Genomic DNA, 25,027 nt, shown 5'->3' with positions numbered 1-25,027 from the left:
GCTCTCTTTTCAGCCTGGTTTCTCACACCTCCATAATAACCCCTGCTCATCTGATTACAGAGCTCAGGGGATGAGCAGGTCGAGGACACACACACACACACACACACAGCTAAAATATATGTGCATACACTCACTCCCTTACACATTCACACTCTGAATCTCTGCCTCTTTCTCTCCTTCTCTCTGACCAACAAAACACACTTGAGCAGGTGGCTCCCTCCTTGTATTTTCACATCTGCCGGGCTGATCTGGCAGCTGCTGCTGTTTAAACACCCCTGCTTCTGCCCAGGCCTTTGTTCTTTCCCTAAAGAATGAATGGGTTTAGGTTTGGTGCCTGTCTCTCTCTCTCTCTCGGTGAGGAAAATCTTTTGTTTGAAAGCAAATGGAAACAGAGGTGGGATGGGGTGGTGGGGGATGGGATGAAAGGGCCATCTTGGGGGAGGGGTTGCTTACAACTGTTTAAACTGCTGAACATGTGCCACTTTAAGAACTCCAATTCAGTTAGCAGGAGGTGAAAGAACGGGAGTAAGGTTGCACAATGGACCTCGTCTGATAATAGCCCCTGCTTAACACTGTTCTTATCTCTCTCTCTCCTCCTCTCCCTCCAGGTCCTGTAACCTGTCTTTGCCTGACTCTGCATTCTCGTTCTCTGGGAGAATTAGGGAAATATGGAGTGACATGCTGAAGATCATTTAGCGGATTAGGCTTTGAGGACATCCACCTCTGTGTGAGCGCAGGTTCCCTGGAGCCTCATTCCCTCCAGCAGCAATGGCTGACCCGGGGATGTTGAGCCTGTTCGGGGATGATGCCAACCTGTTCTCGGACGGGCTGGAGGGCCTGGGGGACTGTGGCTTCCCCCAGGGCCAGCCCAACCCCGTAGGACAGCAGGAGCACCAGGACTACGGGTCGCTCTCCTCCAACTCACTACACCACCCCTCGCAGGCCGTCCCCGGAAAGCCCAAGATGGGTCACCCCTACGACCCCTTTGCAGGCTACGAGCAGCAGCAGGACAACGGCCCCGCCGTCAACAGCATGGTGACCCCGCACTCACGCTACCACAACAGCCCCCAACAACCCGGAGGGGGGCACCATGTCTACCCCAGAGCCCAAGGCGATGGGCACGGGCAGTCCTTCCCTGACGGAGGAGCCGCGTGGGGCCCCCAGACTGGCCCCGGGCAGGGCAGGCCTCCATTCCAGCAGCAACAGGCATCCGCCCAGGCCCCATCCCACCAGCAGCACGGCCCCTCTGGGCCCCAGGCCCCATCCCACCAGCAGCACGACCCCTCAGGGCCCCAGGACCACGGCCACCGTATGGGCCCCTACATGGGCCGGTCCGACTACGCCACTATGCAGGGCCACCCTGGCCAGACCCAGACGCCACCCAGGATCAACCACTTCCCTCCGGGCATGGGCCAGGAGCCCAACCACTACATGGGCCACGTGGGGCTCCAGCAGAACTCCAGCATGACGGGCCACCCGGCACAGCAACAGCAGTTTCTTCACCAGCCCGGCCAGGGCCCTGTTCACACCCAGGACCGCATGGCCTCCCACACCTCTCACCAGCAGCACCAGGGCTTGGCCGGGAGGCCACACCAGAACATGGGGTTCAACATGCACGGCCAGGCAGCCTCTCCTGGTGCTGTAACCAGCTCAGGGCCGTACCCCCCCTACCCCCAGTACAGCAACCATAATCAGGGATTAGCCGGCAGTGCAGGGATGAGTCCCGGCATGAGCCTCAGCAGCACCAGTAACAACAACAGTAGCGCCAGCGGGCCAATGGGGCCAGCACAAGTCCAGTGTTACCCCAACGCAGGGGGGGCCCCACAGCGCTACCCGGGTCCTCAGGTACACCAGCAGCCTGTCCACCCCAACCAAATCACCAGCCAGCCCATGCACCCCTCCCAGGCCACCCCCCATAAGCAGCCCCACCTCCCCACACCACCTCATGGATCTTACGGCTCTCCCACCTCCATGTCCCCCATGAAGGGCATGGGAACCACCGCGGTCACACCTCCGCCTCAACAGGTCCGACCCCCTAGTGCAGGTCTTGCTCCCGAGGTAGGGTTGTACCCTGGAGTGCCACTCCAGGCCCCTAACCCCATGGCCCCTCAGAGAAACACCACTCCCCTGGGCGTGCAGCAACCGCAACATCATCCCCAGCACCTCTCCCACCCACAGCAGCACCCCCACATGCCCCCGAGCCAGCAGCTCTACCCGGGTATGTCCCCCAACCAGAGAGGCCCTCTCGACCAGGTGAGACCTCCAGGTCCTATGGCCCACGGTGAGCCTCCAGGACCACAGGACCAGCGGCTGCTCCCTCCCCAGCAACAGGCTCCCAAATCTGGGCTGCAGCCTCCTCCCGTGGCCTTCCAGCAGCAGGTGCACCCAGCCCAGACCGCTTTGCCCTCGTCACAGGCTCAGACACATCTGGCCGGCCCCCACCACCAGAGCTCCCCGCCCAACCAGCCACCTTGGGCGCCGGCAGGACACCAGTCGCCTCCAACCCCCCAGAAAGTGCCTCACATTCAGGTGAGTTTGCTTTGATGTTTGTGTGTGTTTTTTTTTGTGAGTTTGTTTTCATGTACGTATTTGTGTGTGTGGGAGAGTGGGTGCATGACATTTAAAAACTCAGCGTTGCTCTGTTGATTGGGGGTTTTGAGGTGTTTGTGTGTGGGGAAATAGATTTTTACAGCTGTTTGTTTCCTCTCCACTGCATATCCTGGCCCTCCCCAAGATCCAGGCGCCACTGTGCTAATCTCCTAACCCCCTCCCATCCCCACCCCCTCTCTCTGAGTGGGAATACTCCCTTCCTGCTCTCTAAGCATCTCTCCTCTCCCGTCTGCTCTCTTTCCGCTCGCTCTGCTCTCTCTCCCTCGATTCCTTCTCGCTCTCTCTCGCTCTCTGTGTGTGTTTGCCTTGTCTGTCTCGGAGGACTCATGTGTGAGTTAATGGTGTACAGCAGGATGTGCCCTGTCGTGGGAGGGAGAAATGGGGCGGAGAAGGGAGGATGGGGCAGCCGGTGGGGAGTGGAGGTTAGCAGCTCTCAATAACTCACTCGGTGTGTGTGTTTGTGTGTCAGTCACGTGCCCTGGGTTCCATTAGCTTGTTTTGTGCTCAAAGCCGCCTCCTCTGCTGACCCATTAACATACAATGGTCGCCCTGTGGCAGCACACACATCCAGCACTTAGCATCTCTATTAGGCGTCTTCCTCATTCACACCATCGTCATTCACACCATCGTCACCACTCTCCAGTCCTCCTCTTCCCCTTTACCAGAGTTTTCCCCTCCCCCATCCTCCCGTTACTGGGGCTCTGACTGGGGAGTTTTGTGGTTGACATTTAAGATGTCGGAGTAGATTTGTCCAATGCGAATGACCTAGATGTTAGGCACACAGTTAAGTCTCATAGCATCGCTTCGGTGCGCTTTGGTCCCTGGCTGCAAGAACGTACCCCCATTATCTGTTAGTCTGGCTGAGGCAAATTCGCCTGGAGGATGTCTGACCATGATGGTGTTTTCTGATGCGTAGTCGTGGTAGCCGTCTCGCAGTACTCTCGCTGGTTATAGGGTGGCATGCAGGGCTACATATTCCTAAATGTCTGAGACCAACTCCTGCAGCCCTTAGCCGTGTCTGCCCTGTATGCTGTAATATGGTTATTGGTGGGTAGTGCACACTGCACCGGGCTACCTACGTACTCTTAAAAAGCTAGTCAGCAGCTCAAGGTCGCTGAGCTGGTTCCATGACCTTTGGTGCTGCTTGCTATATAGAACGCTCAAGAAAGTGTGTGTGACACATCTAAATATCACTATTGGCCATCCCACCTCTAGGGCCTTTTACACCCCTAGGCCACAGCCTTCCATTTTGTTTTAAGGGTGAAGAATTTGCATCATTGTAAAGAAATCTCCTGGATTGAAATTGAACTGACAGTAACCCTAATTGGCACAGGGCTTTTGAAAGGCAGGGGCTCCCAGGGGTTTCTAACCCCAGCCTGGAATGAAACCGGGTCTGCTAGTTTCAAAAACGAGTCACCTTGAAAATAAGAAATGCTAAATACGAGCCAGCCAATTGTTCTCCAACAGCAGAGACTCGGGCCTGTACACTAGACTAAATTATTTTTGACGGCATCACTTCGGTCCGGGACGATACCAGTATCGTGATACTCGTTAGTATCGTGGCATGGAAACAAAACACGAATCGGATTTAACTTATTTAGGAAAACGTCCCTAATGTTTATTTTCCTAGCTATATCACACTTTTACATATGGTAGGTTTTTAAAGGACCATAGAGTTTGGTCTGCTTTGCGTTTTCTTTTTGCCATATAAAAAATATTGCCATACTGGTATTGTCACATCACTAGCATCATCGTCCGCCCTGTGGCTCTTTCAAGGAATACTGAATATTAAAAATAACCATATTTGTAGCGTCTCGATTAGAGGTCGACCGATTATGATTTTTCAACACCTATACCAATTATTGGAGGACCAAAAAAAGCCGATACCGATTTAATCGGCGGATTTATAGTATTAAAAAAATTATATTTTTTAAATAATATTATAATAATGACAATTACTGAATGAACACTTTTATTTTAACTTAATATAATATGTAAATAAAAATCAATTTAGTCTCAAATAAATAATGAAACATGTTCAATTTGGTTTAAATAATACAAAAACAGTGTTGGAGAAGAAAGTAAAAGTGCAATATGTGCCATGTAAAAAAGCTAACGTTTAAGTTCCTTGCTCAGAACATGAGAACAGATGAAAGCTGGTGGTTCCTTTTAACATGAGTCTTCAATATTCCCAGGTGAGAAGTTTTAGGTTGTAGTTATTATCGGACTATTTCTCTCTCTACCATTTGTATTTCATATACCTTTGACTATTGGATGTTCTTATAGGCACTTTAGTATTGCCAGCCTGATCTCGGGAGTTGATAGGCTTGAAGTCATAAACAGCGCTGTGCTTCAAGCACTGCGAAAAGCTGCTGGCAAATGCAGTAAAGTGCTGTTTGAATGAATGCTTACGAGCCTGCTGCTGCCTACCACAGCTCAGTCAGACTGCTCTATCAAAGCATAGACTCAATTATAATAAACACACAGAAATACGAGCCTTAGGTCATTAATATGGTCAAATCCGGGATCTATCATTTCGAAAACAAAACGTTTATTCTTTCAGTGAAATACGGAACCGTTCTGTATTTTATCGAACGAGTGGAAACCCTAAGTCTAAATATTGCTGTTACATTGCACAACCTTCAATGTTGTGTCATAATTATGTAATATTCTGGCAAATTAATTGCTGTCTTTGTTAGGATGAAATGGTCTTCACACAGTTTGTAACGAGCCAGGCGGCCCAAACTGCTGCATATACCCGGACTCTGCTTACACTGAACGCAAGAGAAGTGACACAATTTCAGGCACCGCATTGATTATATGCAACGCAGGACAAGCTAGTTAAACTAGTAATATCATCAACCATGTGTAGTTAACTAGTGATTATGTTAAGATTGATTGTTTTTTATAAGATAAGTTTAATGCTAGCTAGCAACTTACCATGGCTCCTTGCTGCCTGCACTCGCATAACAGGTGGTCAGACTGCACAAGTCTCCTTGTGGATTGCAATCGTCCAAAATGCTGATTACCGATTGTTATGAAAACTTGAAATCGCCTCTAATTAATCGGCCATTCCGATTAATCGGTCGACCTCTAGTCTCGATGGCTACGTCAGGCCCTTTGCCAACCCTGATAGTGTTGGGTATGAAAGACCACAGCCACTCAACAGCAGTGGCAGGCCTCTGCTACTTTAAGGAGTATTTAGCTTCTAGAGCGAGCACTTTGGCTGTCAGATTAACCGGTACGTCACTCTTCCCCCTCCGAGAGATGAAACCCAATACCGTCCGTATCGTATTCGTCACTGCTGCTGTCACATTAGTGATGCAGTAAGTGCGCGCAGCGGGCCTATTGTCATTCATGGGATTGATTATCGGGGAAGCTGGGCAAGAGGAGACATTTATCCATTTAAAGCAGCAGCCCAAGCCCTCCTCTCTCGCCTCGCTCTCTTTCTATTGCCGGCCTGTCTTCTGCACACCTCTGTTTGGGGATGGGCGTAAACACTTTCTCTGTGACCTTGGTGATGTTTGGCATGCACCATGCAACCAATCTGTCTGCTCGCCTGTTTACAGGAAATTTGCATTCGACTGCCGCAGTTGATGTGGTTTCTCAAGTTTTGTCTTTGAGTGAACTGCGGGCCTCCGGGATAAAGCAAGTGCTCTACAAACAGAACCTCACATCTTTCATTCTTTTGAATTTTCTTTCTTTCGCTCTACTGTATTTAGTGGAAATACTTGCACACACTTGAACTAGCTCAGACAAGGGCGTTGTTTTCGAAGACTCCTTTTGGAGAGCGCTGTGGCATATTGCAGTACATTTGCTGATGTCCATAAATGATGCCCCCCCTCCCCACTCCCAGCTGGAAGCCCCAAACAGCTGCCAACTGGTTTCCTATCAGCCCAGCTCAGCTGGGGCTGTGGCGGGGAGAGGGCCAGCGCAGTCTCTATAGGAATAGAGGTTAGACAAGAATTACCAAGTCCCTCTTTAGGATTTGAGGCTAGAGTCCTAGCTCCTCTCTCTTTAGGTATATAATTCTCAATTGAACCAGCAGTCTGAATAAATTACATGTGTTGTCTCTAGGTTTAAGTCAAACATTTGCTCTTTCTCTATTGAGCTATAGATTTAGTAAAGTTATTGTTGTCACCATGCTGAACTTAAGAATAGTATAAAGCTAGTAATGGCCATATGGAGATATAGGTAAGGACTCGGGTAGGCAGTGGAAATTTGACTTGTGGCAGATATCTTTTGTTCAAATCTAAACAAAAACGGTTTAAACCTTGAGTTGTCTGATGAACCGCCTCAGACCGGTTGGTTGGTTTTTGTTTCTCCTGCTGCCGAAAATATTTACTAGTTTATTATTCCTTCCCCTTCTCCTGGCAGTATTCTACGTCATCTGAGATGACAGCTTCTGACAGGACACCCGCTTCGGGGGCAAACCTCCAGCCAGCCAACCGTGACAAGAAGCCCACTGAGCAGAAACCAAAAAAGAAGAAAGCAAAGGTGATGGTGGAGGAAAGAGTAGAGGGGAAAAAGAAACCAAAAAAGAAGAAAGGAGGATGTATAGAGGAATGTGGCGAGGAGGGGAAACGAAAGGTCGGGGACGGTCCCTGGGCGGAGGTTAACTGTCTGACAGGTGCCCTGGAGGAATCGCTTGTGGTGAAGACAAAGAAGAAACCGAAGGAGCCTAAAGAGCCCAAGACTCCGAAAACACCCAAGACTCCCAAAGAGCCCAAGGAGAAGGCCAAGAGCACTACCCCCAAGGCCAAGAAGCCCAGGTAGGTTACATTTGCTTTACATAAACTAAGTGTACTAAATGTCACTTTAGTTTAGGCCTAACTATTTATATCAGCGCTACATTAGCTAGGCTACGTCTTGGTTATTTATACCAGCACTACATAAGCTAGGCTAGATCTAGGCTATTTATACCAGCACTACATAAGCTCGGCTAGATCTAGGCTATTTATACCAGCACTACATTAGCTAGGCTAGATCTAGGCAAGGCCCATACCTCGAAATCAGCTTCTCTATTACTACTGCTATTGAATGCTTTGAATGAAAGCTTTGGTGTTTCTCAGGGATCAGTATTACTAATGGTGTGAATGTGTTTTGGCTAGGGTCTTAAAGCTGATTTGTGTTCAGGTCAGTTTTTATGCTTTTAGGACTTTGTTGGATAAACCTTACTCTGAAGTCGACTTGGAATTGATAGCGCATACTCATCCCCACCATCAGCAACTGCATTTCCAAGATCAGAGATTTGATCTACGTTTCATTGGCCTGTTTCCCAGGCCATATGGGAGGGTCACCTCAAGCTATCAACATCACCTTATCAATGTTGCCAATTTAGTGACTTTGTCGCTATATTTACAGAATTTTCAGACCTTTCCAGCGACTTTTTTTGGTAAGAGTCTAGCAGCAAATACACAGCCTCATTTCAGGCTGCCTTTGGAGTTTTTTGACAGTGGGTTTTTGATGGTTTTTATAGCATTTAGCGACTTTTCTCACTCAATTCTGGTGCAAACTAGAGTAGGAGAAGCTGCCTGTGCAACAGTCACTGAATACACAGGCAGAAAAGCACACGTGGGGGGGTGCGTTGGGAAATGGGACGAAAAACGTTATGTTGGGGACCGCAGCTATGGCACAACAAGGCAAATTGGTGCTGTGACGTCGTCGCGGCACTGGCAAACGTCATCTAGCAACAAATCAAGGAGCCAATAGCAAAAATTGTTGCCATCACTGCAGCTGAGCTGTGCGGCACTCTTTATCCCACCCCTCACTCATGTGACCAGTCAGTGAGAAACGCAGGTTAAGACCCAGAGTTCACTAACTCCTAGGTGGATGAGGAGTGAGGTCCGGAGGGGCACTGGTTGGTCATTTGTTATAAAAAAAATGCTGTGGTTTTGTGATCTGTGGGAAATGTCTAATGTGGTCATACATTTGGCAGGAGGTTAACTTCTTATGGCTGCAATCCCGTTAACGGGATGATATGACAACAGCCAGTGAAAGTGCAGGGCGACAAATTCAAAACAACAGAAATCTCATAATTAAAACTCCTCAGACATACATGTGTCTTATACCATTTTAAAGGTAATCTTGTTGTTTGTTAATCCCACCAAAGTGTCCGATTTTCAAATATGCTTTTCAGCAAAAGCACCACAAACGATTGTTAGGTCACCACCAAGCCACAGAATAAGCACAGCCATTTTTCCAGCCAAAGATAGCAGTCACAAAAAGCACAAATAGAGATAAAATTAATCACTAACCTTTGATCTTCATCAGATGACACTCATAGGACTTCATGTTACACAATACATGTATGTTTTGTTTGATAAAGTTCATATTTATATAAAAAAATCTTGAGTTTACATTGGCTTGTTACGTTCACTAGTTACAAAAACATCCAGTGATAGTTCATAGCCACATCTATTCAACAGAAATACTCCTCATAAATGTAGATGATAAAACAAGTTATACACATGGAATTATAGATATACCTCTCCTTAATGCAACCGCTGTGTCAGATTTCCAAAAAACTTTACGGAAAAAGCAAACCATGCAATAATCTGAGACGGCGCTCAGAACTATAGTCAAATTAGCCGCCATGTTGGAGTCAACAGAAACCAGAAATTACATGATAAATATTCCCTTTGATCTTCATCAGAATGCACTCCCAGGAATCCCAGGTCCACAATAAATGCTTGATTTTGTTGGATAATGTCCGTTATTTATGTCCAATTAGCTACTTTGGTTAGCGCGTTTGGTAAACAATTCCAAAGTCACAAAGCACGTTCACTAAAACGTGACAATGTCCAAAAGTTCCGTAACAGTCAGTAGAAACATGTCAAACAATGTATTGAATCAATCTTTAGAATGTTTTTAACATAAATCTTGAATAACGTTCCAACGGGAGAATTACATTGACTTCAGATGAGTGATGGAACGGAGCGCCCTCTTATGTGAACGCGCATGGTCAAAGAATGGTCACCTCGTGGCAGTGGTGACTAATTCTCCTCTCATCCGGCCCCCCTTCACAGTAGAGTCATCAAAGTTCTACAGACTGTTGACATCTAGTGGAAGCCGTAGGAAGTGAAAACTCATCCATATCTCGCTGGGATTTCAATGGGAGCTTGGTTAAAAATCCACCAGCCTCAGAATTTCTACTTCCTGTTTTGATTTTTTCTCAGGTTTTTGCCTGCCATATGAGTTCTGTTATACTCACAGACATCATTCAAACAGTTTTAGGAAGTTCAGAGTGTTTTCTATCCAATACACCTTTTGTCCAAGCTACTCAATACTGCCCCTGCAGCCATAAGAAGTTAAGTGCAGCTCAGTTTCCACCTCATTTTGTGCACAGTGGGGAAATATCCTATCTGCCTATGGCAACCTTTTTCAATAGCAAGGCAATGCTCACTGAGTCGGCACATAATCAAGGATTTTGGGTCAGTCAGTGGTCATGTATTCTGCTACTGTGTACTCTCTGTTTAGGGACAAATAGCATTCCCATCTTGCTCTGTTTTCTGGTTGATTTCTTTCCAGTGTGTCAAATAGGTATCCTTTTTGCTTTTTCATAATTTGGTTGGGTCCAATTGTTGCTGTCCTTGGGCTCTGTGAACAGAGCCACAGAACCAGCGGTTTGAGGGGACTTTTCTCTAGGTTAATTTCTGTAGTTGAGGGTTTTGTGGTGGAATGTGTGGGCATCACTTCCTATTTAGGTGGTTGTAGAATGTAACAGCTCTTTTCTGGATTTTGATAACTAGTATAGTCCTAATTCTGCTCTGAATGCATTGTTTGGGGTTTTGTGTTGTACATTTTAAATATATTTTTGCAGAATTCTGCATGCAGATTTTCAATTGAGTGTTTGTCACATTTTGTGAATTCTTGGTTGGAGTGGACCTCAGACCTCACAACAATAGAGGGCAATGGGTTCTATAACTGATTTGAAGTATATATATTTTTGGCCAGATCCTAATTGGGATGTCGAGTTTTATGTTCCTTTTGATGGCATGAAGGCCCTTGCCTTGTCTCATATCGTTCACAGCCTTGTGTAAGTTAACTGTGGTGGTGTTTAGGCCGAGGTAGATATAATTATTTGTGTGCTCTAGGGCAACAGTGTCTAGATTAGAATTTGTACTTTTTGTTCTGGCAACTGGGCCTTTTTTGGAGCTGCATTATTTTAGTCTTACTGAGATTCTGTAATTGGCTGGATATATAGGTGCTTCTGTAGGCACCAGATCATCTGTAAACAAACATTTGATTTCCCAGTCCAGTATGGGGAGGCCGGTTGCTGCTGACTGTTCCAGTGCCCATGACAATTTATTGATCTACCGTATGTTCAGAAAGTATTCATACCCCTTGACTTATTCCACATGTTACAACCTGAATTCAAAATTGATTAAATACATGTTTTATTCAAAGATCTACACACAATACCCCATAATGACAAAGTGAAAACCTTTTTAGACATTTTTGCAAATCAATTGAAAATTGCATCAGGGATGCAAACTATTCACCTTTTGGCAAAATTATCCGTTTTGAATCCGATATAGGTGACCTATGGGATTTGTGTCGATCCAATGAGAAAAGTTTGGGAGTGGGGGCGGGGTGGCTTTGGCTCACTACTGGCTGAAAGCGAACGAGTGATGCGTGTTTGGAGCCGTACTGGCTGTATCCAAGGCTCAGCCAATCGTTCACATAAAAGAATGCAGCACGCCACTGAAGATAGAAGAGACAACCAATTTGCTAGTTACAGCATCAGCGCATGGTCTGGAAAGACAGCAGTAGGGTGCAAAGGCAGTTTGCTAGTTACAGCAGTGCGTCCCTGAACGATAACGAAGAGGTAGGTGATAGAGTCGACCGATTAATTTTCACATTTTCATAACAATCGGTAATGGTCATTTTTGGACACCGATCATGGCCGATTACATTGCACTCCACTAGGCTGACTACCTGTTATGCGAATGCAGCAAGGAGCCAAGGTAAGGTGCTAGCTAGCATTAAACGTATCCTCTAAAAAACAATCAATCTTAACATAATCACTAGTTAACTACACATGGTTGATGATATTACAAGTTTATCTAGCTTGTCCTGCGTTGCATATAATCGATGCGGTGCCTGTTAATTTATCATTTAATCATAGCCTACTTCGCCAAACGGTTATTTAACAAGCGCATTCGCGAAAAAGCACTGTCGTTGCACCAATGTGTACCTTAGTTAATATTGCCTGCTAACATGATTTTTTTTAAACTAGGGAAATTGTGTCACTTCTCTTGCGTTCTGTGCAACAGAGTCAGGCTATATGCAGCAGTTTGGGGCGCCTGGCTCGTTGCGAACTGTGTGAAGACCAACTTCGCCAAACGGGGGATGACTTAACAAAAGCGCATTTGCGAAAAAAGCACAATCGTTGCACGAATGTACCTAACCATAAACATCAATGCCTTTATCTTCTCTAGGATAGGGGGCAGCATTTTCACGTTTGGATGAAACGCATACCCAAATTTAACTGCTACTCATCCCCAGAAAAGAAGATATGCATATTATTAGTAGATTTGGATAGAAAACACTCTGAAGTTTCTAAAACTGTTTGAATCATGTCTGTGAGTATAACAGAACTTATTAGCAGGCGAAACCCCGAGGACAAACCATTCAGATTTTTTTTTTTTGAGGTCACTCTCTTTTCAATGGATTTTCATTGGGAATCCAGATTTCTAAGGGACCTTCTTGCAGTTCCTACTGCTTCCACTGGATGGCAACAGTCTTTAGAAATTGGTTGAGGTTTTTTCCTTTGTGTAATGAAGAAGTACGGCCATCCAGAACGAGGGTAACTTGAAGTGTACTGTTAGAGGCGCGTGACCAGAAAGCTAGCCACAGTTTGTTTTCCTCCTGTATTGAACACAGATCATCCCGTTTTCAATTTTATCGATTATTTACGTTAAAAAATACCTAAAGTTAGTAGGTGAGAAGCCTGACCATGGAGACAGTGGTGAGAAGTCAGGATGGGTATTAAGATTTTAACAGTATTACTACTCTTACCGATACTGCGTATCGATCCGGTACTTTAACGGTATTCTTATCGGTTATTTTTGTTATTTTTTACAGGAAATTAAATAAAACACATTAAGAACAGAATTAACATTGCTTTATTTTCTGAAATGTTAAATAAATAAAAATATTTACAGCAAAAGAAACCGTAATGTTTTGAACAAACCACTATTATAGACTCTAATATTGTGATGATGGAACTCTAAATCAAATTAAATAACCTATTTTCCTGCAAAATAAAATAGTGGTATAGAGCAAAACGGGTGGGGCATGCAGGTAGGTTGCAATAGGACTATCAGTTCTTAGCAGTTCTTCTGGAGAAAGATCAACATATTTGCCTTCTCTGGCAGAAGTCGGGACCTCTCCTGGCTTATTGTGTTGCCTGCAGTCAAATGCCCTCTTGCTAGGTGTGGTGGAGGCTTGAGCACAGAGGTAGCTTGTTGCAATTATTGTGAGGGGCAGAGTAGATCTCTTCTCCCACCACCACACCACAGGATCTTCAGCAATGGGGATGGGAGCTTGACCTCGAGGTCAACAGGGTTGCTGAGGGTGAGGGACGAGGTGTTCTGTTGGATGGTCAACCTCAACTCCCTGTCCTCCTCTGAGAACAGCTCCTCCAAGGCACTCCTTGTTTTGTACAATGGAGGGACTGTCTCCTCCATTTCCTCTCCTTCTCCTTCAGACTCCTCCTGTTGCTGGTGCTCTGTGTCTGTCTGCTCCGGCTCCTCTGACAGCCCTGGTGTTGCTCCGGTCACATTGGCCTCAACAGTTGCCTTCCTCAGCCTGTCCCAGGTGGCGTAACTCACCAGCCTCCCTTTAAATCTGCGGTCCATTGCTGTGGCCTCATGCAGGAAGGCTTGAATGTCCTCATCCTGATGGTGTGGGAGAACCTCTCCGAGCACTTTCTCTTTGATGGTTGCCACAAACGTATCTTCATGTTCACAGTGAAGTGCTCTTCCAGTTTGTGGAGGATGGGTATGATCTGTCCACAGGTGGCATTATTTTCACATGACACACACAGTGTGGATGTATGGAGGATTCTCATGAGCTGGACAAACTCCTCAGCCTTATGGAAGTCCTCGTCCTTCAGGCGTCCAGGTTGTCCTTGGTCATTGCTTTCGCAGTCGTGGGTCCAAGGCTGCTGCTTGGATCGCTGGATACTGCTCCATGAACCTCTATCATTAGATGGAACTCGCTCTATCTGGTCTTGACATCAAGGATGAGTGAGTGTTGCGGAAGGCCTGAAACAACAAAAAACAACATACACTTGAATATTGAATTCAATTGTTACATGTGGGAATTTCAAAATAATACTTTAATAGATTGAACTGGCTTCTTACCAAGGAGCTGCTGCTTTTCCTTCAAGACTGTTTTGGATCGAGGATCTCTTGAACCACACGACCACTGCTCTGATTCAGGCTGCCCATTTATCAATGGAAGTCCTTTTGTAGATTTTCTGTGCTGCCAGATTCAACGCGTGTGCTAAGCATCCTATTTTTTAGGATGTGTGTCCTCTTGATTGCAACATCCATATTGCCAGCATTATCAACAGTCACAGCTACAATCTTGCTCGGCTCTATCACAAACTCTTCCAGAATAACTGAGATCTCCTCTGCCACTACTTCGCCAGTTGTGATTTGTACACTACCTTGGTGTGGAGGACCTTCTGTTTTACACTGCCTTGGTGTGGAGGACCTTCTGTTTTACACTGCCCTGGTGTGGAGGACCTTCTGTTTTACACTGCCCTGGTGTGGAGGACCTTCTGTTTTACACTGCCCTGGTGTGGAGGACCTTCTGTTTTACACTGCCCTGGTGTGGAGGACCTTCTGTTTTACACTGCCCTGGTGTGGAGGACCTTCTGTTTTACACTGCCCTGGTGTGGAGGACCTTCTGTTTTACACTGCCCTGGTGTGGAGGACCTTCTGTTTTACACTGCCCTGGCTTGTGTAGTGCACTGTAACAGTGAGATAGTGGTCCTGGCAGAGGCTGGTCCACCTGTCTGATGTGACGGCCAGCTCTGGCACGTGTGTGTGAGATATATAGCGTGTGTGTTTATGGTTTCTCAACTGGCCTACCTGGTTAAATAAAGGTGAAATAAAATAAAAATGTGTATGTTGCTATAGTAGCTGGATCAAATTCTCTGTTAGCAACATTAGCCTACTTACCTGATCAAATAATTTAGTTTATTGTTGAAAATTAGCTGGCTAAAAAGTCAGACAGCTAGCTAGCAAACGTTACATCAGATTATATTAACTGGTATACGACTCCTTGCCGTTGAAGTTATAACGCGTTAGTTGCTTACTGGACCCTGGAAATCTGTGTGAAATGTTAACTTCTTTGGGGTAGGGGGCAGTATTTTCACGTCCGGATGAAAAGCATGCCCAGAGTAAACGACCTGCTACAAAGCCATAAAAGCTAGAATATGCATATTATTAGTATATTTGGGTAGAAAACACTCTGAAGTTTCTAAAACTGTTTGAATGATGTCTGAGTATAACAGAACTCATATGGCAGGCAAAAACCTGAGAAAAAAATCCAACCAGGAAGTGGGAAATCTGAGGTTTGTAGTTTTTTAACTCTTTGCTTATCCAAGATAGTGGAAATGGGGTCATTAGGCACTTCCGAAGGCTTCCACTAGATGTCAACAGTCTTTAGAACCTTGTTTGAGGCTTCTACTGTGAAGTGGGGGTGAATGAGAGGGGAATGAGTCAGAGGTCTGCCAGAGAGCCACGAGCTGGCAATGCGCGTCCACGTTATAGTTAGCTTGCGTTCCATTGCATTTCTGAAGACAAAGGATTTCTCCGGTTGGAACATTATTGTAGATTTATGTTAAAAACATCCTAAAGATTGATTCTATACATCGCTTGACATGTTTCTATGGACTGTAACGGAACTTTGACTTTTTGTCTGCACCTAGTGATCGCGCGTAATGAATTTTGATTACTGGGCTAAACGCGCGAACAAAAAGGAGGTATTTGGACATAAATGATGGACTTCATCGAACAAATCAAACATTTATTGTGGAACTGGGATTCCTTGGGAGTGCATTCTGATGAAGATCATCAAAGGTAAGTGAATATTTATAATGCTATTTCTGACTTCTGTTGACTCCAAAACATGGCGGATATCTGTTTGGGTTGTGTTGGTCTCGGAGCGCTGTACTCAGATTATTGCATGGTGTGCTTTTTCCGTAAAGCTTTTTTAAAATCTGACACAGCGCTTACATTAAGGAGAAGTGGTTCTAAAATTCCATGCATAACAGTTGTATCTTTTAGCTATGTTTTTTATGAGTATTTCTGTAAATTGTTGTGGCAAAATCACCGGATGTTTTGGAACTACTGAATGTAAGGCGCCAATGTAAACTCAGATTTTTGTATATAAATATGAACTTTACCGAACAAAACATACATGTATTGTGTAACATGAAGTCGTATGAGTGTCATCTGATGAAGATCATCAAAGGTTAGTGATTCATTTTCTCTTTCTGCTTTTTGTGACTCCTCTCTTTGGCTGGAAAAATGGCTGTGTTTTTCTGTGACTTGGCTCTGACCTAACATAATCGTTTTGTGTGCTTTCGTCGTAAAGCCTTTTTGAAATCGGACACTGTGGCTGGATTTACAACAAGTGTATCTTTAAAATGGTGTAAAATACTTGTATGTTTGAGGAATTTTAATTATGGGATTTCTGTTTTGAATTTGGTGCCCTGCAGTTTCACTGGTTGTTGACGAGGTGAGACGCTACCGTCCCACATACCCTAGAGAGGTTAACTAGCTAAGAAATTAACTACTATCCGTGAACTGTTTTCCCTCTGTGGTTAATTTTCAGAATGAGAGAATTAGGTGGAAATGAGGCATTGCTTGTTAACAAGTGGATTCAGGGAACAAGTGTTGCTGGAGCTGGCTTATGCTGGAGAGGTGAAGGAAACGCCACACGCTTTCCCTCTTTCAATACAGTGGATAAAAAGGGGTATGCCAGATGTACTCTGCCAGAAAGAGATCAATTATGCCAACAAAGGGTCTCATGCTCTGCTGGCACATTGTAGAACAGATGTCCACAGGCAGAAAGTCTACAGTGTAATAACACGCAGTGTAGCCCAAAGATATTGCTTTTGTTGTGCTGAACTTGACAGTAACGTGTGAGTGGGGGGGTTATAAAATGTTTTACTCAGTGAATGTTATTTTTGCACACATGTAATGTAGCCTTGTGCACTTGATCAATGTCTACTATAGTGGCCACTATAATAGAGTAAAAATAGAATGCCTGTTTCATTCTATTTCTACTTTAAGATGTTTTTTCCCAAAGTGCAAAATGTAGATGTATGTGGTCTCAAATGTTCTATTATAAAGGCTGTCATGGCTAACTGCAATATTAGTGTATTGTTTTTTCTCAAGACTTGAGTGTCATTTGCAGTAAAGTCTAGGCAACAAATAACAGTGGATTGCTTTCTTTACATGTTTTAGCTGTGAGTTAGGTTCACATTAACCACTTTATTTTACACAGACTGATCATGTAGATCATATTCTTTGTTTAATTTGTTCACACCTGCATTTCCCCCTAGCAGTTTTTTTTGCATGTTTCTATGCAACAAAAGCGTCACCTTTGGTCCCTCACCAGTTTGCATCCCTGTGACATACAGAAATATGTAATTTACATAAGTATTTACTACCCTGAGTCAATACTTTGTTTCAGCACCTTTGGCAGCGGTTACAGTTGACTATTTCTGGGTGAGTCTGGAAGAGCTTTCCACACCTGGATTGTGCAACATTTGGCCATTATTCTTTAAAAAAATATTCAAGCTGTGTCAAATTTTTGGTTGATCATTGCAAGACAACCATTTTCAGGTATTGCCATAGATTTTCAAGTAGATTTAAGTTAAAACTGTAACTCGGCCACTCGGGAACATTCCATCTTCTTGGTAAGCAACTCCAGTGTAGATTTGGCCTTGTATTTTAGGTTATTGTCCTGCTGAAAGGGGAATTGATCTCCCAGTGTCTGGTGGAAAGCAAACTGAACCTGGTTTTCCTCTAGGATTTTTCATGTGCTTAGCACCATTCTATTTATTTTTTTTATCCTGCAAAACTGTAGTTCTTAACTTCTCTGGGATATGTGGGATGCTAACGTCCCACTTGGCCAAAAGCCAGTAAAAATGCAGAGCGCCAAATTCAAATAAATTGCTAAAAATCAAACTTTCATGAAATCACACATGAAAGACACCAAATTAAAGCTACCCTTGTTGTGAATCCAGCCAACATGTTTGATTTCAAAAAGGATTTACGGCGAAAGCACACCAAACGATTGTTAGGTCAGTACAAAGCCACAGAAAAACACAACCATTTTTCCAGCCAAAGAGAGGAGTAACAAAAAGCAGAAATGGAGATGGAAATTAATCACTAACCTTTGATGATCTTCATCAGATGACACTCATGTTACACAATACATGTATGTTTTGTTCGGTAAAGTTCATATTTTTATCCAAAAATCTGAGTTTAGGCGGGACGCTACTGTATCACTTGGCCAAAAGCCAGAGAAAATGCAGAGCGCCATATTCAAATAAATTAATATGAAAATCAAATTTTCATTAAATCACACATGAAAGATACCAAATTAAAGCTACACTGGTTGTGAATCCAGCCAACATGTCAGAATTCAAATAGGCTTTTCGGTGAAAGCAAACGATGCTATTATCTGAGGATAGCACCATAGTAAACAGAGAGAAGCATATTTCAACCCTGCAGGCGCGACACAAAACGCAGAAATTAAAATATAATTCATGCCTTACCTTTGACGAGCTTCTGTTGGCACTCCAATATGTCCCATAAACATCACAAATGGTCCTTTTGTTCAATTAATTCCGTCGATATATATCCAAAATGTCAATTTATTTGGCGTGTTTGATCCAGAAAAACACTGGTTCCAAATTGTGAAACGTGACTACAAAATATCTCAAAAGTTACCTGTAAACTTTGCCAAAACATTTCAAACTACTTTTGTAATACAACTTTAGGTATTTTTTTACGTAAATAATCGATCAAATTGAAGATGGGATGATCTGTGTTCAATACAGGATTAAAACAAACTGTAGCTAGCCTTCTGGTCATGCGCCTCTAACAAACAGGACACAACAAGTGACCCTGATTCAAAATGGCCGTACTTCATTACACAAAGGAAAAACCCTCAACCAATTTCTAAAGACTATTGACATCCAGTGGAAAAGGTAGGAACTGCAAGAAGGTCAGTTAGAAATCTGTATTCCCAATGAAAATCAATTGAAAAGAGTGACCTCAAATTTTTTTTTTTATCTGAATGGTTTGTTCTCGGGGTTTCGCCTGCTAAATAAGCTCTGTTATACTCGCAGACATGATTCAAACCGTTTAAGAAACTTCAGAGTGTTTTCTATCCAAATCTACTAATAATATGCATATCTTATCTTCTGGGGATGAGTAGCTGGCAGTTGAATTTGGGTATGCTTTTCATCCAAATGTGAAAATGCGGCCCCCTATCCTAGATAAGTTAACGATTACAAGTATACCCATAACATGATGCAGCCACAACTATTCTTGACAATATGGAGACTGGTACTCGGTGTTGTGTTGGATTTGCCCTGATCATAGCACTTGTATTTAGAACAAAAAGTGAATTGCTTTGCCACATTTTTTTGCAGTATTACTTTAGTGCCTTGTTGCAAACAGGATGTATGTTTTGGAATATCTTTTATTCTGCACAGGCTTCCTCTTCACTGGGTCAATTAGGTTAGTATTGTGGAGTAACTACACTGTTGTGTTGATCCATGCTTATTTTTCTCCTATCACAGCCATTAAACTCTAACTGTTTTTAAAGTCACCATTGACCTCATGGTGTAATCCCTGAGCGGTTTCCTTCCTCTCTGGCAACTGAGTTAGGAAGGACGTCTTTATCTTTGTAGTAACTGGATGTATTGATACACCATCCAAAGTGTAATTAATAACTTCACCATGCTCAAAGGGATATTCAATGCCTTTATTTTTACCCATCTACCAATAGGGGCCCTACTTTGCGAGGTATTGGAAAACCTCGCTGGTCTTTGTGGTTGAATCTGTTTGAAGTTCACTGCTCGACTGAGGGACCTTAAAGATAATTTGTTGGGTAGAGAGATGAGGTAATCATTAACTATATATTATTGCACACAGTGAGTTCATGCAACTTATTGTGTGACTTGTTAAGCACATTTTTACTCCTGAACTTACTTAGGCTTGCCATAACAAAGGAGTTGAATACTTATTGACTCCAGACATTTCAGCTTTACATTTTTGTAGTAATTTGTAAAAGTGTCTAAAAATGTTCCACTTTACATTATGGGGTATTGTGTGTAGGCCAGTGACGACAACTTCTCAGTTGAATCCATTTTAAATTCAGAATGTAACACAAAATGTGGAAAGTGAAGGGTTGTGAATACATGTTGAAGAGGGTGGGGCTCAAGCTGCATCCCTGTCTCATTCCACAGCCTAGAGAACACATCTTTATTGCCAATTTTAACAGCACACTTGTTTTTGTACATACATTATGTCATGTTTTTCTATCAATTTGTAAAGCAGACCAAGTTGAGTCAAAAGGTTTTTTGAAACCAACAAAGCATGAGACAACTGTTTTTGTTTGCAGGGTGTATACGTTGTCTGACGTACGGTATTTTGATAAGGAGCCAATTTGTTCACTGAGGAAATGCTGGGGTCTGCAGTTAATACTGCAGATAATTTTCCCAAGGTTGCTGTTGATGCAGATTCCACTGTAATTATTGGTCAAATTTGTCTCTGCTTTTGTGGTTTGGGCTGACCAGACCTTGGTTCCAAATATTGGGGTTAGATACCAGAGCTGGTGATAATGTTAGCCCATTTGAATTTGTGGTCTGTATACACAATGAATGTACAAAAAATTAGGATCACCTGCTTGTTCCATAAGACTGACCAGGTGAACTTATGATTCCTTATTGATGTCACCTGTTAAATCCACTTCAATCAGTGTAGATGAAGGGGAGGAGACCGGTTAAGGGGCAGCAGGTAGCCTAGTGGTTAGAGCATTGAACCAGTAACCGAAAGGTTGCTAGATTGAATCCCCGAGCTGACAAGGTAAAAATCTGTCATTCTGCCCCTGAAACAAGGCAGTCCCAGCATCCCAGCTTTTGCATGCAGCAAAATTGTTTCCTGCATGTATATAACAAATATTAGACCGAAAGGCTCTTGATCAAGGAGGGGATTCTCTGCTGTGACCAGGCGAAGTTGATTTTGGAAGAAGTTAGCTATCTAGCTAAGTGGTTAACTAGCTACTAAATTGGCTAACCAAATGTACAACTGCAGAGCATTTAGCACATTTTAGAATGTTAACCTAATAGTTATAAAATATCTAACTGGTAACATTTAGTGGTGAATTCCACACTGTAACTAGATCATGGGCATGCTGCACTACAGTGAGTGACACAAGGCTCTGGTATCTCGTTGCTGTGTGCTTGTAAAGAAATACCACAAAACTACCATTTAAGTTTCAGAATTAGAAATAGTGATTAGTGAATTGTGATTAGTGAAATCTTTATCTCCTAGCATATTGCTCAAGTTGTCTGCAGTTATTTACTTAAAGTAACTACAAATATTCAAATGCGTAAAAAAATTTGTTTCAATGGTTTTGAGGGTATTAAAAAAAAACATTTCCATTTGTAGTATAAAGTATACCGCCCAAGCCTAATATGTAGCACACGGGACACAATGTACCTTCCCTGTTTCACTCCTGGTAGTTTGGTGGATTTGACTCCCAGCTCTCTAACCTAAAGTGCAACAAGTGGGTCCGTCTCCCAGGCCAAAGGCAGATTACTTCAGACCTTGTATATTCCAGCATGAAATGGTAAAAGCTTAATTTTCCAGTGTCCCGTGTTATTTGTGTAGTTTAGTTTCGGACCATTAGGTTTGAGCAGAGCATGTTGAGCATCTGGTCAATGCCTCTTACTCTCTCTGCCGACCTGGGTGGAAATGCAAAGCAGGGGGACAGAGCGTGTGAACGAGCCAGTGAGCGATGAGTCCTTTTCATTGTGTAGGAAGTAACATGAGCTTCCTGAGGAATGTGTCAGCAGAGCCTCCCCACCTCCATTTCTTTCTCTGCTCTCTCTCCATCCCACTGCCCATATCCCTCATCTCCTAACGTCCTCCACAGCGCTGTCACTCCTTCTGCCACTTTCATCCAGAGGAAGAGGGAGGGGCCAGTGACAGCACAGGGGTCAGCAGATGGGGGAGGTGTGTGAGGGGGAAGGGGGAAAAGTATGCATGTGAGGGGGATGGAAGTGTGTGTGGGGGGAGTGGGTAATCTTGTGGAGTAAAATGGCCGCTAATGGTAATCAAGGCAAGGCTTCTTCATTTAGCCTCCAGGCCTGACTGGCATCGGAATGAAGCACAGCAAAAAAGGCCGTCGTCACTGGCAGCTAAATGAGCTCCAATCAACTGGGGCGAAGTCCCTTCTCTGCAACCTTCCTCCATTCTGTGATGGCTAGGACAGTCGTTTTAATTTAGCATGATGGCAGCACATTCACTCAACCTCCACCCTGTACTGGACGGGTGGACTAAATACACCCTTCTCTGTCTAATTGCTCCAGGCAGAAGTGTTCAACTCTGAAGTTGGGTTATCAGATTGCCCCCAACCCAGGTCTCAACCATGAGGTGGGGAAAATTGAACTAATCCTAGACATGCCTGCCCACACCTACCCAGTCAAACTTGGTCTTGACCCTGTTCTCTCTCCTCAGAGGGAAAAATAACCTCAGTGTTAGCCTCCTGCTCTATAAAGCCTATACGTATTAGTATCTTAGCACCTAGGTGTTTACTCTTAGTCCTGGATGTATTAGTATCTTAGCACCTAGGTGTTTACTCTATTAGTATCTTAGCACCTAGGTGTTTACTCTATTAGTCCTGGATGTATTAGTATCTTAGCACCTAGGTGTTTACTCTTAGTCCTGGATGTATTAGTATCTTAGCACCTAGGTGTTTACTCTTAGTCCTGGATGTATTAGTATCTTAGCACCTAGGTGTTTACTCTTAGTCCTGGATGTATTAGTATTTTAGCACCTAGGTGTTTACTCTATTAGTGTCTTAGCACCTAGGTGTTTACTCTTAGTCCTGGATGTATTAGTATCTTAGCACCTAGGTGTTTACTCTATTAGTATCTTAGCACCTAGGTGTTTACTCTATTAGTCCTGGATGTATTAGTATCTTAGCACCTAGGTGTTTACTCTATTAGTCCTGGATGTATTAGTATCTTAGCACCTAGGTGTTTACTCTTAGTCCTGGATGTATTAGTATCTTAGCACCTAGGTGTTTACTCTATTAGTATCTTAGCACCTAGGTGTTTACTCTATTAGTCCTGGATGTATTAGTATCTTAGCACCTAGGTGTTTACTCTTAGTCCTGGATGTATTAGTATTTTAGCACCTAGGTGTTTACTCTATTAGTGTCTTAGCACCTAGGTGTTTACTCTTAGTCCTGGATGTATTAGTATCTTAGCACCTAGGTGTTTACTCTATTAGTATCTTAGCACCTAGGTGTTTACTCTTAGTCCTGGATGTATTAGTATCTTAGCACCTAGGTGTTTACTCTATTAGTCCTGGATGTATTAGTATCTTAGCAGGTGTTTACTCTATTAGTCTTGGATGTATTAGTATCTTAGCACCTAGGTGTTTACTCTTAGTCCTGGATGTATTAGTATCTTAGCACCTAGGTGTTTACTCTATTAGTCCTGGATGTATTAGTATCTTAGCAGGTGTTTACTCTATTAGTCTTGGATGTATTAGTATCTTAGCACCTAGGTGTTTACTCTTAGTCCTGGATGTATTAGTATCTTAGCACCTAGGTGTTTACTCTTAGTCCTGGATGTATTAGTATCTTAGCACCTAGGTGTTTACTCTTAGTCCTGGATGTATTAGTATCTTAGCACCTAGGTGTTTACTCTATTAGTCCTGGATGTATTAGTATCTTAGCACCTAGGTGTTTACTCTATTAGTATCTTAGCACCTAGGTGTTTACTCTATTAGTATCTTAGCACCTAGGTGTTTACTCTATTAGTATCTTAGCACCTAGGTGTTTACTCTATTAGTATCTTAGCACCTAGGTGTTTACTCTATTAGTATCTTAGCACCTAGGTGTTTACTCTATTAGTATCTTAGCACCTAGGTGTTTACTCTATTAGTATCTTAGCACCTAGGTGTTTACTCTATTAGTCCTGGATGTATTAGTATCTTAGCAGGTGTTTACTCTATTAGTCTTGGATGTATTACTACACTGATCTAAAAGAAGTGGCTATGTGAAAGCTTCCGCCATATTGCTTTTACAATCATTTTCCTCACTGGTGTGTGTGTGTATATAAAAAGTGTCCTTGGCACTGTGTAGAGTGTCAGTTTGGCTTAAACCGCTGAGGAGCGAATGGACTTGTCCCCTGCTTACCTAGCCAGCTTCACTGACATGGGTGGAGTGTGAGGCTTCAGACCAGAGGGGGATGGACCGTGAGCCAATGGCAGGTAGGTACCCGGCTGGCTTTGGACCTTGTTTGTGTGCTAGGTCATCCTGGGAGAAAGCTGAGCTATTAATAGCTGCCCGTAGTCTCCTGTGTCATCACTCCTCTTGCTGCCACACCCACAGATGGGTGTGACATGGTGTGGTGTGTCCTAGATTTGTTTGCAGTACACACCGCTGTCAGGAAGGAAGCACACCTGCAGCCACCTCACCTGTGTGTGTGTTTCTCTCCCTGAATGCAAACAAACTAAACCATGTGTTAACCCTTAAGGGCTCAGACACACCAATAGTGTTTGCTGGTTAAGAGTACTTAGCCCCTGAACAGAATTTGCTAACCGCGTGCGCACCTATTTTGCAAAAAAATATCGCCAGTCAGACGTCTACAGCGGGTCGTCCTTAAAACAACGCGCAGACGAACGCTAGATCCACATTCGTTGGATGCATTGTGAATGCATTTAGAAGTGTGGTACTACAATGTCTTCTGCTCATACTGAAAGGACAGAAGTGCCTTCAGCCCTCAATCAGCACACAGCTCTCACCATACCATCTGTTTATCTTGTTGCTTACTCTCTCTGCACCGAGGCACCTCACCTCCCAAGCCAGTGACATGGCTGAGCTAACCGTACCTTGTTAATGTCTCCAGAGTTATTGCAGGCACTGCTGAAGCTCTGTGTATATACCCCTGTGTACATGCATTGCCCTTAGCAAGTATGCAAAAGCTGTGGTGTGTGTGTGTGTGTGGGCAGGAGGAAGTGTCAGGGGGTCTAGCTGTGTATGACTCATCTCACCAGCGAACGGCAGGTGTCCTGTAACTCTCCCCCCTCGGACCTTCTCCTTCCTTCCCTCTCCTCCTCCGCTGTCTTCCTGTCAG

General features: G+C 43.9%; 1 protein-coding gene across 1 annotated transcript in view; it reads left to right on the top strand.

Moving 5' to 3' along the window:
• Positions 1–25,027, top strand: part of LOC139560170 (chromodomain-helicase-DNA-binding protein 7-like) — a 152,326-nt gene that overhangs the window by 23,606 nt on the left and 103,693 nt on the right. The window contains exons 2-3 of the mRNA XM_071376718.1: positions 609–2,529; positions 6,988–7,382. Of these exons, the coding sequence (XP_071232819.1) occupies positions 769–2,529; positions 6,988–7,382 (2,156 nt within the window). The 5' untranslated portion in view covers positions 609–768. The remainder of the gene's footprint in view (positions 1–608; positions 2,530–6,987; positions 7,383–25,027) is intronic.

Source organism: Salvelinus alpinus, chromosome 30 (assembly GCF_045679555.1).
Source record: "Salvelinus alpinus chromosome 30, SLU_Salpinus.1, whole genome shotgun sequence".
Classification (NCBI taxonomy): domain Eukaryota; kingdom Metazoa; phylum Chordata; class Actinopteri; order Salmoniformes; family Salmonidae; genus Salvelinus; species Salvelinus alpinus.
Note: the sequence above shows the minus strand (reverse complement) of the source record. Positions and strands in the feature narration are given on the sequence as shown.